This window comes from Sorex fumeus, unplaced genomic scaffold (assembly GCF_029834395.1).
Source record: "Sorex fumeus unplaced genomic scaffold, SorFum_2.1 ptg000045l, whole genome shotgun sequence".
In the NCBI taxonomy this organism is placed as follows: domain Eukaryota; kingdom Metazoa; phylum Chordata; class Mammalia; order Eulipotyphla; family Soricidae; genus Sorex; species Sorex fumeus.
Window position 1 is genome coordinate 333,006 of NW_026606102.1, and position 17,139 is coordinate 350,144.

The 17,139-nt window shown below is 40.7% G+C and overlaps 1 protein-coding gene across 1 annotated transcript in view; it reads right to left on the reverse strand.

Moving 5' to 3' along the window:
- Positions 1–15,824, reverse strand: part of IL23R (interleukin 23 receptor) — a 73,737-nt gene extending 57,913 nt beyond the window's left edge. Inside the window, exons 1-3 of the mRNA XM_056122200.1 lie at positions 15,753–15,824; positions 10,570–10,881; positions 3,012–3,135 (exon numbers count right to left, since the gene is read on the reverse strand). Coding sequence (XP_055978175.1) covers positions 3,012–3,135; positions 10,570–10,881; positions 15,753–15,822 — 506 coding nt within the window. The 5' untranslated portion in view covers positions 15,823–15,824. The remainder of the gene's footprint in view (positions 1–3,011; positions 3,136–10,569; positions 10,882–15,752) is intronic.
- Between the last annotated feature and the right edge of the window lie 1,315 nt (positions 15,825–17,139).

The following is a 17,139-nucleotide window of genomic DNA, read 5'->3' on the forward strand; positions in this document are numbered from 1 at the left end:
ATCTAGTATTTGTTATGCTGCAGGTTTCACCCCAGGTTAAAGTGATAGAGCTTAAGCAAAGATCTTATTCACAATGAATTTACGTTTTAACTGGTGGTGGTGGTGGTGGTGGTGGTGGTGGTGGTGGTGGTGATGTGTGTGTGTGTGTGTGTGTGTGTGTGTGTGTTGCTAGGAATGGTACTCAATGTACCATATGTACAAAGCACAGACATTACCAGTGAGCTCTATCCCCAGCCTCAATTTACGTTCCAATTTGAATAAATGAGTGAATTTATTGGTGTATGTATTACTGACATAAGTATAATAGCTAGAAAATTAGTGTTACTTTTGAGAGCACAATTAAGCATCTTCTAAGTATCTCTGTGTGCCAAATTACTGTATAAATTGAAAATATTGTCAATAAACATATTGTTTATAATATCCTATTAAAGTATCATTTTAATGTTTTCATGTTAATCCTCACCTCTCCCAAATGAATCAGGTTTTGCTATAAAAACACATAAGGCAAGTCACTTTAAATATTAAAGAAATGGTAATTTCAAAAGATTGAGTAAATTTTCTAAGTCCTAGGAGACTGGAAGGCCTTAAGCAAAAGTCCTTTTTAAAAAAAAATTTTTTTTTATTGAATCACTATGAGATAGACTGTTACAAAGCTGTTCATGATTAGTTTTCAGTCATACAGTGTTCCAACACCCATTCCTCCACCAGTGTACATTTCCCAGCACTAGTGTACCCAGGTGTCCTCCCATCACCCCCAACCCCCACCCCACAGCCTGCCTCTATAGCAGACACTTTTCTTCTCTTGTTCTCTTTCTCTGTCTCTCTGTCTCTCTGTCTGTCTCTCTCTCCTTGCCTGTACACCCTACCAACCCCGAAAAAGTCCTTTCATTAAAACAAAATTACTTTATCTTACATGGTTACTGGGCCACAGTGGGCAGTACTTAGGGGTTACTCCTGGTGGTATTCAGGAAACCAGGCCATGCTAGTGACTGAACCCGGGCCTCTTGAATACTACAAAGCATGTGCCAAGCCTTTTGAGCTATAGATAACTCTGGTTCATGAAAGTATTTTTTAAAAATTAATTAATGATTAAATTTTTTTAAACACTAAGGCACCACAATTTATAAATCTATTCATAGTTGAATTTCCCGCTTACAATATTCCAACACCAATCCCCAATCCTGCCAATGATCTCCCTCCACCAATGTTCCCAGGTTCCCTCCACCCTCGAGCCACCCTCCTTGACAGACACATTTTCAAGCTTGGTTGGTGGTGTAGAAGGTGGTATGTGCAAATCTAAGCGACAGAGCCAACAATATTGTAAATAGAGATGCAGACTACAAAGCACTGTAGCACTGTCCTCCCATTGTTCATCAATTTCCTCTAGTGGGCACTGGTAACGTCTCCATTGTGAGACTTGTTGCTACTGTTTTTGGTATATAAAATATGCCACGGGGAGCTTGCCAGGCTCTGCTGTGCGGGCGGGTTACTCTCGATACCTTGTCGGGCTCTCTGAGAGAGATGAAAGAATCAAACCCGGGTTGGCCACGTGCAAGGCAAACACCCTACCCACTGTGCTATTGCTCCAGCCCAGACTACAAAGACTTTGAAAATCCTGTGGGGCTGAGTCACCACTGGGCCCATACACCAGTTTCCCAGCAATGAATAAAATGGGTAGAAAGCCTGTAGAACACGTTACCTGGGTGATAACTCAGGAGGTAGAGCACATGCCTAGTAAGTGCAAGGCCCTGGTTTTGAGCTCTGCATAGCCCTTCCCCACTCCCCTCTCCCTCAGCACTGCCAGAAGTGGCCCCCAAACATGGTCAGGTGTGCTTTAAAAAAGAGGAAATTTTCTTTATTAAAAAAAAAAGAGAAAAAAATTTCCCTTATTTGAAAAAAGAGGAAATCTATTATGACCCATATGTAGGGTGTAACTTCATAGATAATAATGAGAGATTAAGGACTAATGATATATATATATATATATATATATATATATATATAATACTCAAACCAGATTTCTTGGATCTTTGCTGGAGGAGGCAGAGTATGAGCTGAACCAGAGGGGATTTGCTTTGCTTGTGGAAAAATTTGTTTTATATATTTACATATATTTTATGCAGAGCCAGAGGCAGAGCCTGGCAGGCTCCCCGTGCGTATTCAATATGCCAAAAACAGTAACAACAAGTCTCACAAATGGAGACGTTACTGGTGCCCGCTTGAGGAAATCGATGAGCAATGGAAAGGCAGTGCTACAGTGCTACATATATTTTATATATTTATATATATTTTTATATATTATATGTAGATGATTGGCTGGAGCGATAGCACAGAGGGTAGGGTGTTTGCCTTGCAAGTGGCCAACATGGCCAACCCAAGTTCAATTCCTCCGCCCCTCTCAGAGAGCTCAGCAAGCTACCAAGAGTATCTTGCCCGCGTGGCAAAGCCTGGCAAGCTACCCTTGGTGTATTAGATATGCCAAACACAGTAACAATTGTCACAAAGGAGATGTTACTGGGTCTGCTCGAGCAAATCGATGAACAACGGGAGGATAGTGACAGTGATATAGATGATACACTATACTATTTATACATAATATATAAAGGTAAAGGTAAAGGCCCTCCTGTTGATCGTCGATTTGCTCGAGCGGGCCCAGTAACATCTCCATTGGAGACTTTGTTGTTACTGTGTCTGGCATATCGAATACTCTCGGTAGCTTGCCGGGCTCTCCGAGAGGGGCGGAGGAATCGAACTCGGGTCGGCCATGTTGGCTGCGTGCAAGGCAAACGCCCTACCCACTGTATTATATATATATTTTCATTAGGACCAACATACAGCAGTATTTTAGGGGTTACTGTTGTATCTGTGTACAGGAGTGACTCCAAGTGGTTCTCAGGGGAGCTTGTGTGGTACCAGGGATAGAACCAGAGACAGTCACATGCAAGGCAAAATTCTCCCCTGTGCTATGTCTCCAGTTCCACTCTTGGGCAGCAGTTGATGGAAGTACTTACCTCTTTACGTGAACCACATACTTGGTGTCTAAGTAGGTGGGCTTCCCGGGGTTCCAGGTGCAAGTCAGATTGTCTGTATGTTCGTAAATGACACAAGTTATCTTGTCTGGGACATCGGGTGGATCTGCAATATAAGGTATTACTTAGGCATTACCATACAAGTACTAATGCTTTATAGTTAGCTGATTAACTCTACTTTATTTAGAAACAAGGTCAGTTAGTTGTCCTAAGCATACCCCTCACCACAACCATCATTCCATCCCTATCACGGTCCCTTGCAGTCCACTCCACCAGCAAACATCTTTCTTCTCTATCTCTATTACTCTGGTCAATAGTATTCACACCCCAAAGTCTCTACTCCTTACCAGGAAGCCTTATCATGGCAGCATTTGGCATTTTAATCTTCCCTACCTGGAAACCTGGAAACTGGGCTGGAGCGATAGCACAGCGGTAGGGCGTTCGCCTTACAAACGGCCAACATGGTCAATCCGAGTTCGATTCCTCCGCCCCTCCCGGAGAGCCCGGCAAGCTACCGAGAGTATTCGATATGCCAGACACAGTAACACCAAAGTCTCCAATGGAGACGTTACTGGGCCCGCTCGAGCAAATCGACGATCAACGGGAGGGCCTTTACCTTTACCTTTACCTTACCTGGAAACCACTGGATCTCTGGGGTCCTAAAAATATTATTTTCTAGTGTTCTGATTGAATCTCTTCCCCCCTGAACTTTTATTTTACTAATCACTCTAAAAATCTGATGTCTTAATAGAATACTATATAGCACTATAAAAAATATGAGATTCTACCATATGCAACACCATGGATGAATCTCAGATGGAAGAAGACCCATGTCATTTGCTTTCACATATATGCAGTTTATGAAGAGAAAAAAACAGGTGGATGAACTAAATACAACAGAAATGAACATTTAGACTCTAAGCCCAACTCGTGATTACCAGAGGAAAATAGGGAGAGGGCCTCAGTTCCAAGTGATTTGTGAAGGCTAGAGTGGGACTTTCAGGTAGAGAACTGCTTAGTGATTGTCTTCAGTGATACACTCCCCAAACTTACTTAAATGTTATAACGTGATGTTACTTTGAGAAGAGAAGTTTGATGTTTATACATACGGTGGAATATTACAGAGCCTTAAAAAGTGAAGGCAATGATGACAAGCCAGAACATGGATAAACCTCAGGAAAATGATTCTAGATAAAATAAACCAGACAGAAAAGCACAGATACTGTATAAGTTCACTGAGATGAGGAGTCTAAAATAGCTAAACTCATAGGGATAAAAATGGTGGCAGTCAGAGCTATGAGGAGAGAGGAAGAGGAGGGTTTGTCCAGTGGTATCAGGGTCTAGCTAGAGAGATAAAGGAGCCAGAGTGGATGGGTAGTTTTGGGGATCTTTAAGCCTAGAATGCTGGCACCAGGAGGTGGAATTCTACCCCTGTGTGGTTCTTCATCTGCTCTATCTTTGATCCTTCTCCTGGAAGAATCTCCCTTAGAGAAAGCCCATTACAAAAATGTTTGTCCAGACAAAATAAGGTCCTCATATATGTAAAAGTCTAACCTGGATATATTGAGATAGTGAGGCATCTTATCAAAGAATGTTCTTCTCCTTCTGATGAGTATTGGTTCTAAGGATAAATATTGAGGTAAGTCTCTCAGTCTATGAGACTGTGAGGTCTCTGACAACATTATTTTCCTCTCTTATTCCTGGTTTTTTTTTTTTTTTGCTTTTTAGGTCATTCCTGATGATGCTCAGGGGTTAGTCCTGCCTCTGCGTTCAATAATTACTCCTGTCTGTGCTCAGGGAACCATATGGCACGCCGGGGATTGAACCTGCCGCATGCAAGGCAAACACCTTACTCACTGTACCATCGCTCTGGCCCCCTCTACTGCGATCTTTTTCCTCCATCTTCTCACTCCATCTCATCCTCCTCCCAGACCCCACCCTAAGGACTTGCTCCTCATAGAAGACTTGACTGAGGCCAACAAAATAGAACTTTGAGATGAACCCATCTGGTTTCTCCAAGGGACTTTTGCTTCCTGGTGCCATTATAGAAGAGGTGTTTTCTACTCTGAGTAAAGAGGTGTTTTCTACCCTGAAAACTTGTGAGCTCTCAGTTCATGCTGTCAGAGTGCAATACTCAATGTAAGAATGCAGCTTATTTGTGAGAAATCAAACGCAAGAGATGGGAAAGGATGAGAGTTTCTGATGACATTGTTGGCACCCTTGAGGCCCCCCAAAACTATGAAACTCTGATTAGAAAACAGCTCCTGGAATTTTCAGTGATTTTATTCCAGCATTTTTGACCAAGGTTTTTAAAAAAAGAAATATGGAAATACTGAGAATCGATCCAAAGTCCACTTCTACTTCTCAGATCTCTCTCTCCCTCCCTCTCTCTCTCTTTCTGTCTCTGTCTCTCTCTGTCTCCTTTTCCTTCTGTGTGCAATCATGCCTAGGAAACTTTACTTATCAGAAAAAACAAGAGATAGGGGGCTTATCAATAGTAAAATATATGCTCCTGAAATTATACCCAAATATTCATTGCCAGTGCAAATAAATTCTTATACTTCACTTTCCCATAATTTATCCAAGAGATTACTTGCAAAGAAAAACACTGATGAAAAATATATCCTTATTGCAAATTGGAAAAATAATAGATATCAAGAACACCTCTTAAATTGTTAGGAATTCTTTTTTCAGTGTGAGGAATCTAACTTAAGTCTCGCTTATGCAAGACATGCATTGAACTACTTAGCCACACCCCAGCCTTCAAGTTGAAAAGAATTGTGAAAAATTTGTAATCAACTGTGTTGCAATAGATTTAGGGAAATCTCTTCATGCATTGTCGAGGGGTTTACAAATTGGTGTGTCATCCTTCTAGAGAACACTACATGTGACAGTCTTTAAAAGTGGGATTAATACCTTGCAACAAAAACCTTTTATATCTGGGAATGCATCCTGAATGAAGTCTTCAAAGGATGTGCCTTGTAATATTTCATAGCAAGGAGAAAGTTGAAAAGGATCATAAAAAAAACAAATACGGCTAAACCAAATATAATATACTCCTTAAAGTTGTGGAAAGCTATTTAAGTACCTGGATTGTTAAAGTACTAAAAATACGTTTAAGTGAACAAAGTCCTGTCCTGCCCTGTCCTGTCTGGTCCTCCTGTTGTTCATCGATTTGCTCGAGTGAGCCCAATAACGTCTCCATTGTGAGACTTGTTACTGTGTTTGCCATATCGAATACGTGATGGGTAGCTTGTCAGGTTTTGCCGGGCAGGTGAGATACTCTTGGTAGCTTGCCGGGCTCTCCAAGAGGGGCGGAGGAATCGAATCTGGGTTGGTCAGGCTGGACATGTGCAAAGTAAATGCCCTACCGCTGTGCCATCATGAGGGCCAAAAAAAAGTAGGTTGCAAAATAGTATAGTGTGATGAGTAGTGGAGTCATTTGAGACCACGAAAGAGAAATGGATGAGGAGGAAGGGAATAAGGTGAGGAGGAGAGAGGAAGAAAGAGAGTGACAGAGACAGAGACAATAAAACTTGAAAGACATTCCAGATTACTAGATATTCATACTAGTAAGGTATGTGATGCCACAGCACCGCTCATTGTGTCCTTTGGTGTCACTACATAGAGTCTGATCTCTCATGAGCTGCAGCCAAGTGTGTGCGAGCAACCAGCTTAAGTGTCATGCCACACCTGAGTGTGTGAATGCTGCCACGAAGTGGGTATAACCTCAGGTCATTGCAACAACAACAGGAACAAAAGGAAATGGGAAATATGTACATATGTATATATTTAAATATTTAAAATTTGATATATGTGATGATGTGGCAGAGCTCATACCTTGCATATTTAAGACCCCAGCACCACAAAAAAAAAAATAAATGAGTACATTTAAAAAGTGATTAAATAGAAACAATTATTCTATGTATGGTTTATTTTATGGCAGAGCCTGGCAAGCTATCCGTGACGTATTCGATATGCCAAAAACAATAACAATAACAATAACGGGTTTCATTCCCTTGAAAGAGCCTCCAATACAGCAGCATTGGGAAAGACGAGTAAGGAGAGGCTGCTAAAATATCAGCGCTGGGATGAATGGAGACATTACTGGTGCTCGCTCGAGTAAATTGATGAACAATGGGATGACAGTGATTCAGTGATGGCTTATTTTAATTGGCTACATTTATTTACTTTTTATTGGGACATGCCCACAGGTGCTACACAATGGGAGATTGGGGAAGAGAGGATTTATCATGCCAGGGATTGAATCTAGGGTCTCACACATGCAAGACATGAGACCTTCACTTGCATCACATCCCTGGCCTGGTATTTTTTCAGTGAACAAAGACAACTTTTAGTATTTAATTCCATGATTGGTGCTACTCTGAGAAAACAGATTTCCCATAATATGTGCGCATTTAACCACAGACAGTAATCTAAGAAGTGTTTCATATTTGGACTCAAACTGGAAATTGTTATAAGAATAGTTTGTATTTTACAAATCACTCATTAAGAGTAAAGAAGCTTTTAAATGTATGAGGATATCTTTTCAGGGAAGGCGATGACTCATTTCACTTATGGCTTTTATAATTTGTCTCTAAGAAAATCACACATAATCACTTAAAATGTTCAAAACAGTGCCAATACATTGACATGGTAAAGTTCACAGGACATATATCCTGTGATCAAAGTGAGCCAGTGAAAGCAACGTGATATCAAGAGAACCACAAAATCCTTACTCCACCCCCGCGTTTTTGACCTACTTAAATAGGAAGCTGTGTTTGCTAATACTGTAGAGGCTGGAGAATATTCAACTTGAATGTGTTTTGAGTAAAATCTTACCAGGCACTTAAGATTGCAAATTCATATCTAGAGGTCCGTGAAAGAAGTTGTACTTCACCATGTAAATCAATGGAAAGAGTGATGTTTTTTCCTAAGCAAATGTGTATCATTCTGTTTTTTTGGTCATATAAAGACAGCAGGGGCCTTCCTAGTCCTAAAAATTACCTGGGTCTTTGGTTGAGAAACAGAGGTCTCCAACCAATATTGGGACAGCTGTTGGGAGTTACCAAGATTGCAGCTCAGAAAGATCTTTTCTGGTGGTATTGCTTCCTTTGGGGTGGGGGTGATGGTGATGCTTAAATAAAAAAAGAATCTTTCTGAGCCAGGGAGATAACTTAAAGAACTGAAGCTCATGCTTTGCGTGTAGGAGCCCTGGGTTCAATCCCTGGCACATGTCACCCCCGCTCCCATCGTTGCACTGAGAGTGACCCCAAACACTGCAGATTGTGGACCCCTAAATAAAAAATAAATATTTCCTTTAACTCTGTAAGCTCCTTACAGGATTTGCATGTTCTCTTACCAACATCACCGCTACTTCCATCCCTTCACAAAGGGTAAACAAGTCAAACTTTTAAGCAAAAGGATGTGGATAAGTCAAGCAGCCTTCATATTTTATATTTCTGCCTGTGGTTTGAATACTACCAATTGAGGACAAGGCTAGCATGTTATTATCAGTTGCCAACTGATTTTTTTTTTACTTAAGACTTTCCTTCTCCGATTTGCCTCCTTTTCTCAGCCCCTCTCACCCACTTCTCACCGGAGCAATAGCACAGTGGGTAGGGCATTTGCCTTGCAAGCGGCCGATCCGGGTTCAATTCTCAGCATCCCATATGGTCCCCTAGCACCACCAGGGATAATTCCTGAGTGCAGAGACAGGAATGACCCCTGTGCATCGCTGGGGTGACCCAAAAAGCAAAAAAAGATCATACAAGATCATGAAATTGTGCAGAGTTAAGTAAGACAATGGATGTCTTGTAAACGAAGGGAGCTTCTAGCTATTCAGATACCCACACTGGAAGCCAGGGGGTAGGGGCCAGGTGCTCTGCTCTTCTTAGCTAAGCTCTGGACATGAGGAAGAAGTCATAACTCAAGCTTGAGTTTTCAAGAATATGGGAGTAAAAAAGTAGAACAGGGGCTGGAGCGATAGCACAGCAGGTAGGGCAGTTGCCTTGCACGCAGTCAACATGGCCGACTCAGGTTCGAACCCCAGCATCCCATATGGTCCCCCGAGCACCGCCAGGAGTGATTCCTGAGTGCATGAGCCAGGAGTAACCCCTGAGCATTGCCGGGTGTGACCCAAAAAGAAAAAAAAAAGAGTAGAACAGAGACACAAGTCTCTCTATTTTTTAGAGGGTGAATCAAGATGCCTTGGGAGTGAATTTGGGTTAAACTGGTATTGAATTTGTTTATCTCACCTTCAAAATAATAGAACCAAGAATATAATTAGATAGGTCATCCCAATTGCTATAATTTAAACACCTTTCGGAATACTATGAGCACAAAATCCACCATATATTTTCAAGATTAATCTCCTGGGGTGAGGTCAGAGAGATCATATAGTGAATAGTGTATTTGCCTTGCAGACATCCCATATGGCCTTCAGAACCGAACCAGGAGTGATCTCTGAGTACAGAATCAGGAGAAAGCCCTGAGCACCACCAAGTGTGACTGTAAAACTGAAAAAGAATAGAGAGATTAACTTGATTTAATTTTTCTTAATAATTGCAGTAACAACTGCAATGATTCATAACTGACTCGTTGGGATTAGATGCAGGGAATTATCAGAATCATCTCATATTCTATTAAAAATGTGCATTTTTGAGGTTTGGGGCACACTGCCATTGCACTTTACAGTGTATATTATATGCTTTTAAATGTCCTAAAAACTGGTGCTTAACTCAACTGGTATAATTGGCCTTATTTTAGAGACGTGGAATTGAGGTTCAGATGGGTTAAGCAACTTGGCAATTTGTCCAGGGTCACATAGCTGGTAAAAAGTATAGCAGGAATTGAAATTTTTGTTTCTTCCTAAACCTTAGCCTTAAGTGTTCTCATTATGATCTGCTTCAAGACTGATATTAGTTTGGAAAACAAAACAGAGATGAAAAACAAATGAAAAAGCAACACTTAAAAATCTGAAGATGCCCTTTCTCACAAATCTTGTGTATGGTCATACTAGCACTGAAATTTAGTTGTTGTTGTTGTTTTTTAAGTACACAGGCAACATTCAAAAATGTGCAGCACTCCCATTAAAAATTCATATTTGTGGGTCAGAGTGACAGAACAAACAATAGGGGCTTGCTTTGCCCCTGACCAACCTGGATTCAATCCACTGAACCCCATATGATCCCTTGAGTTCCATGAAGAGTGATTTCTGAGTATAGAGCCAGGAGCTAAAACAATTCATATTTCTGTGTTTTATTTTGAAAGATGCTCTATTAAATGCTGGTGATTGACCGCTACAACTGGCTCTCTTCCGCTTTCCATGGTGCAGTTCCCTGCCATCATTCCTCATTCCTCACCCACTGACTTCACCCAGCTGGCCTTTGGTGACATTTGAATTTGCAGTTCCTTCACTAACCTAATGTAGGAAATGAACTGAACCTACACGCTTTGTTTTTTCCACAGGATTGGTAATTCATTAGTCAATTGCTAGACTACCTTTTCTCTAGGATCTTGAATGCTTCCCAATACTTACATCCAGAAAAAATGGTTTCTCCACAAATCAGTGTCTCTCGTGAATATCCAGGACAGTTCACATTGCAGAAAATTGAGGCACATGGTTCTCGAAAATTGTTATACTGAAGCAGAGCTGTTGTTTTATTGATTTTTGTGACAGGAATTATTTTTCTGAAGTCGTTTTTTCCGCAGACATTTTCATAAAAATGAAAATCCTTTGGTTGGCAGTACCTAAGCGATGCTTGGCAATAGATAGAGATATTCATACCCATCTTAAAAATTGTGGCCGGTTTGACCCAGATGCAGCCAGAGCAGTTTATATTTGTGAGTCCTGGAAAGAGATCGAGAACATAATTAAGTTTTGAATGAGCATCTAAAGCAGAGATTTTAAAGAATAAGCTATTGATTTTTCTAATTCTGGTCTAAGAGCCGAGGAGGTAGTATCAAAGATTAGTGCTAAGATAAGAAACTTTGCATGCGGAAGACATAGGTTTGATTCCTGGCACCCCGAGTTAGCACTGGGAGTGACCCCTGAGCATCAATCCAGGAGTAGCTCTGACCACTGCTGGGTGTGGTCCCTCCAATAAAAAATCCCATAAAATTAATTATTCTCTATTAAATGATTTTCATCAGAGAAGTTTTAGGACTACATATATAACCTTCAATTTGAGTTATTCCAGGGTGTATGTGTGTGTGTGTGTGTTGTTGTTGTTGTTGTTTGAGGAGGCCATAGGCCACACCTGGTGAGTGCTCAGGGGCCACTCCTGGCTTTGTGCTAATCATACGAGGTGCTAAAGGTTAATCCAGGGTAGCCACATACAAGCCACATACAAGGCCTTATACCTGTACTATCATCTCTCTGACACTCCAGTCTGTTTCTATACATTTCTGTTGATGTTCGGTAACAGAACATAAGACTGGAGTCAGCCTCTCTCCTCCTTTAATTGCCCTAAAGAAAATACTGCTAGTCCTGCTGTAGAACAAGTAGTGAGGCATTGGGGGAAAAGGCAACTCAGATAGAGAAGGGACAACCAAGTAAAGGATGCTTGGAGGGTCTGCTCGGGATGGGAGATGTGTGCTGAAAGTAGATGAGAGACAGAACACGATGGCCACTTAATACCTGTATTGCAAACCAAAACACCTAAAAGGGAATGTGCCTGCCACAAAGGTGGGGGAAGGATTGGGGGGTTGCGGGAGGGATACTGGGAACATTGGTAGTGGAGCATGGGCACTGGTGGAGGGAGGGGTACTGGATCATTATATGACTGAAACGTAAGCACAGAAGTCTGTAAGTCTGTAACTGTACCTCACAGTGATTCATTTAAAATAATAATTTAAAAATAATTAAAAAATAAAAAGATGTGAGGTATTATGAGGTTGCACCATTTATCAAAGGCAAGAGAAATAAAACAACATTGCAGAATTCAAGCCTCATTCTCTAGGTACATAATCTTTCACTCTTTTGTAGATAAAGGCTACTTTTATTGGGAGATTCTAAGTCTAATGAGTAAGACCAAAATATATTTTTTTAATATTTTGGCTTTTGGGTGTGCTCAGAGATTACTCCTAGATCTGGGATCACAACTGGTGGGGCTCAAGGAACCATCTGTGATTCTAGAGATCAAACCCAGATGGCTGCATGCAGGACTAGTACTTATCTCTCCAGCTCTTAAAACCATGTTTTTAACAAGGGCAAAAACTAAAATCTATTGCTTTATATTTATTAAAAATGAGTCATTAATAAATGTGAGAGAAATTTAGACTGTTTTATTTAGTTTAAAAAGAAGTTGCAGAAATACATAATTCATATAGACTTGATGTTAAAAGTAAAAGAAGCATAATTTAAAGATAAATTGGGGCCAATACTATTGTACAGCAGGTAAGGATTTGCTTTGCACGCAGCTGACCCAGGCTCAATCCCCAGCATCCCATATGGTCCCCTGAGCACTGCCAGGAGTAAGTCCTTAGTGCAGAGCCAGGAGTCACCGTTAACATCACCAGGTATGACCCAAAAAGAAAAAAAAGAAAGAGAAATACATGATAATAGTCATAATAATAATATGTTTAAGTAATTTTTAATCCAAAGTATATATTCATGAACTTTTAAAACTATGCAGTAAGTATATTATCTTTATAATTTAAAAATCAATAATTTAATGTCCTTTTAATAAGCTCAGATGACAATGAGATAAAGTATTAATGAAATTTGATTCATATAAAGAAAGCATGATGAAAGCCCTGCCAACTTTATTATAGACATTTGCTGGAAATTGCTGTTATTTGTGCTCTTAAAACCTTCTAAAAATAATAACAACTAGGCTTAACAATTAATAACATGTTACTAATCTCTTATAAAAGGGCTTAATGACCCATGGGTGCAATACAACAATCTTCACACTCTTTCCTTTATTTATTCATAACAAACAATGCACAATAAACTATTTTAGTTCTGCTTTGGGACAGGAGTTGGGGTTTGGGATGGAAACATCCGAAATATGGTGGTGGGAAGGTGTTATGGCAATGGGATTGGTGTCTGAATATTAAATGTAATCAAATATTGTGAACTACTTCATAAAAATAAAATAAAGTTGAAAAAATTTATAAAAATTGTGACAAATGTCAGTGTTTGATTTTTAGGAGTCTTCGTAATACAAAACCTACGGTAGTAACTTGAATAACTTAAATTTAATTGAAGATTTCCATTTACATAATGAATATTGACACAAAAATTATAAATATTTTAATGTGTTTTTTAACCTTTGGTTTTGGGGTCACACCCAGTGATTCTTAGGGGTTTCTGCTGGTTCTGCATTCAGGGATTACTCCTGGCTGGCTCAGAGCACAATACAGGATTCTGGGAATTGAACACCAGTTGGTTGTGTGCCAAATAGCTCCTTACCTACTGTACTATCACTCTGGCCCCAAATATTTTAATGTTACTGTAGCACTATAGAACTGTCCTCTGGTTGTTCATCGATTTTCTCAAGCGGGCCCAGTAACATTGTGAGACTTGTTACTGTGTTTGGCATATCGAATACGTCACAGGTAGCTTGTCAGACTTTGCCGGGTAGGCGAGATACTCTCAGTAGCTTGCCGGGCTCTCCGAAAAGGGTGGAGAAATCAAACCTGGGCTGACTGTGTTAAGGTAGGATAAAAATTATTTCTTCATCAATAGAAAATTGAAGGGAACAGCATGAAATGAAGGTTTTTATTATTATTTAATGGATGTGGAGGTTTTACGAAAACCTGGGGCAATCAGAGAGAGAACACAAGGATAGGGTGCTTATCTTACAAAGGCCCAAACTGAATTCAATCCTCAGTACCCCAAGAACTGCTAGGAGTGATCATTCCTGGGCACTGAAAAGCCCAGATTACCCCTAACGCCCCCCCCCTAAAAAAAACAACAAAACAACAAACCAAAAAATCCCTGTTTTAAGAAAATTCATCCATTTAAGCTGAGACAAACTATCTCCAGAACCTTAAAAATTATATATGAGAAGCTGGTGAAATTGTAGAGGGATAAAGTGTTTGAGTTGTGCTTTGACTTGTGCATGGCTGATTCCAGCATCACATATGATCTTCTGAGTACCTTCAGGAGTGGTCCTTGAGCACAGAACCAACCATCAGCCCTTAATATCACCAGGAATGACCCACAAACCATTGTGTGTGTGTGTGTGTGTGTGTAAATATTATCATGGAATGACTGTGAGAATGTTTGAGGCTACATAAGAAATGTCATGGCCCGGGAGATGGCTCAAAGGGTTGGAGCACATGCTTTGCATGTAGAAGCTCTGACTCTGACTCCCAGCACCGCATGGTTTGAAGAATCACTGGGCATGATTCCAGCTACTGAGCTGAAAACTTTTGCATATACCACAGAAACAAAGAAAAATAAAACACTCAAAAGAGACAGAAAGTCAAATTGTCATAGACCAGAGTGATAATACAGAAGAGATTGGGCTTGCCTTGCACGAGCCTGACCAGTATTCAATATCTGGCACTCCACATGGTCCCCTGAGTATGACCAAAAGTCATCCCTGAGTGCACACAGAGCCAGGCTTAAACACTTAGCATAGCTGGGTGTGCCCCCCAAACAAAAAGAAAATATCACACAGCTTCAGATTTGGATAAATGCTGTTCTGGTGTTCAGAAATGGGAGAAGGAGGAAGCCCAGAATCATGGGCTTTGAAGCACAAGTGTCTAATATCCTGCTGGAAGGATTTGGGTTCTGGTCTCGTGGGGTTTGGGTGGGGCTGGTTATCTCTAACTCTCTAAATTGTTTTCCATCCTGTAGGAGATGGCTTGGTTTTGAATCAGGATTTAGAGGGACTTGTAGAACGAATCTGTGAAGCCCCTTGGATTGCCCATATGCCCCAGTGGAAAGTCCCACATACCACTTTCTCCTGGCAGAACATCTCATGGACCCCATCCTGTATTCTTCCAAGCTGTTCTACTTGTCCCTCTCCCAGTGCCAATCTCTGGTATGAATTATAAGATGGAACAATCACAGCACACACTACTGCTGCCTATGGTTGGGAGGAGTGAAAGACGTAGGGCTTAATACATAGTTACCATCAACAAATCACTGTGGAATTGATTTTCACGCTGACATTGAATAGATTTCTCATAATGCAATTATAACTCAAAGTCAAAACATGCCAACTCAAGGTAACAAGCTGTTCCATGTGGCAGGGAGCTTGTAGAGTGATTATGATTATGTCAAATGTCCAGTGAGTACCTGACTTGGGTGAGTCTCACCATATGGCTCCCTTTGGTACAGCCCTGGTGGCCCCTAACCCAAGGTGACTTCAGTGCTTCCTGACACTGGTGCAAGGGCAGCACCACATCCTTGGTGCCTTGCATCGAGTTGCTGGTCTGATTGGAGGAGAATTGTCAGAGGGGCCCCAAGACCTTGTGAGCACCATATGGGGACCCCTCTTCCCTTTCCCCCTGCAAAAACAAAAAGCTCTTCATGAAAATATTTATCTATGAGTTAAAGGTCTGCCTGACAGAGGAGCATTTGAGAAAAGATTCCTGCCAGAGAGAGGTCAAACTTTGAAAGTTCCAGACCATCTAATTTTTATGTGCATATAATTTTCTCAACATAATACATTTTAATTCACAGAGATCCTAACTTATTCATGGAAATAACAGTAAGCTATATTTATCTGTTAAATAAAATACAGACTCAAAATACTATACCTCCATGACACCAGTTGAAGAATACGTAAAGGGCTACTACCACATCCCATTGGATCATCACCTGATTCATGCGTGAAAATAGGATAAGCTCTAGAAAAAAATATGGAGAAAGGGTTAAATTTCTGTATTGTGGTAAAATAACAAATTCATAATCATCATTAATTACATTTCCCTCTAAAAACTTTATCTTTGATGAGAATACTTGATTAAGAAAAGAAAGAAGGATAAATGGAAGAAGATAAGAAGGTAGGTGGGAAGCATAGGAAAGCAAAGTCAGCAGAATGCGAGGAAGGATGATACAGGAGGAGGAATAAGACCGAAGAATAGGATTTAATATACTCTTCAAAAATCACTCTTAGTGGGGCCAGCGCGATAAAATTTCCAAGCAGGGCACTTGCCTTGCATGGTCCAACCTGAGTTTGATCCCCAAATACTCCTTCTGGATCCCTGAGTGCAGAACTAGGAGTAAATCCTGAGCACCACTGGGTGTGGCCCCAAATCAAACAAACAAAATATAATTCTTTAGGGCCCAGCGAGGTAGTACAGCTGATTGAGAGTTTGTCCTGTACACGGTTAATGCAGATTGAATCCCCAGCACCCCATATGGTTCCCTGAGCCTGCCAGGAGTGGCCCCTGAGCTTAGAGCCAGGAGTAAGTCCTGAGCATAGGCAGGTGTGGCCCCCAAACTAAAACAAACAAAAATGCGATTTTTTAAAGTAGGACTTTAAAAAATATATATTGTTTTGCAGGTGTGGGGGGGGAGAATAGCACATCTGGCAGTGCTCAGGGCTTATACCTGGTTCTGCACTCAGGGATCAATCCGCGTAGAGTCAGGAGACCAAGGGTGGTGCCAGGGATCAAACCTGGCTAGCTGCATGCCAGGCAATGCCCTATCCACTATCCTATTACTACAGCCCCAGTCTTAATAGAACATCTTGTCTTGATCAAACAGACGCCTCCCCACCTGGTCTTTCACTGAAGAAAGACTAGGCTCTAACTCAGCTAACAAATTCTCCCAACCAGATTTGTGCGTGCAGTGATTAAAAGCTAGAAAGATCAGTCTTTGATAGGGAAAGTAGGAGGAAACCAAAAACATCAAAATGTTCAGAGAAAAGTTCATTCAGGATGAATAGAGACGAAGGAAGATATATGTGCTATCACCAATTAAACTTACAGAAAGTCCTTTCATCTGTAGAGTGTTCAATAAAACCCACAGAAATTCAAACAGTTTTTCCATTTGGCATCTCATCATTCAATTGTTCAGTTACGTGCTTTACTGAATAATTCAGTTATTTACAATCATATTAGTTAAAGCTTGAGCCTTGCATACAAAACAAAACCCACGACTTAGCAAAGAACATGAGATATTTGACACCATTTAAAAATG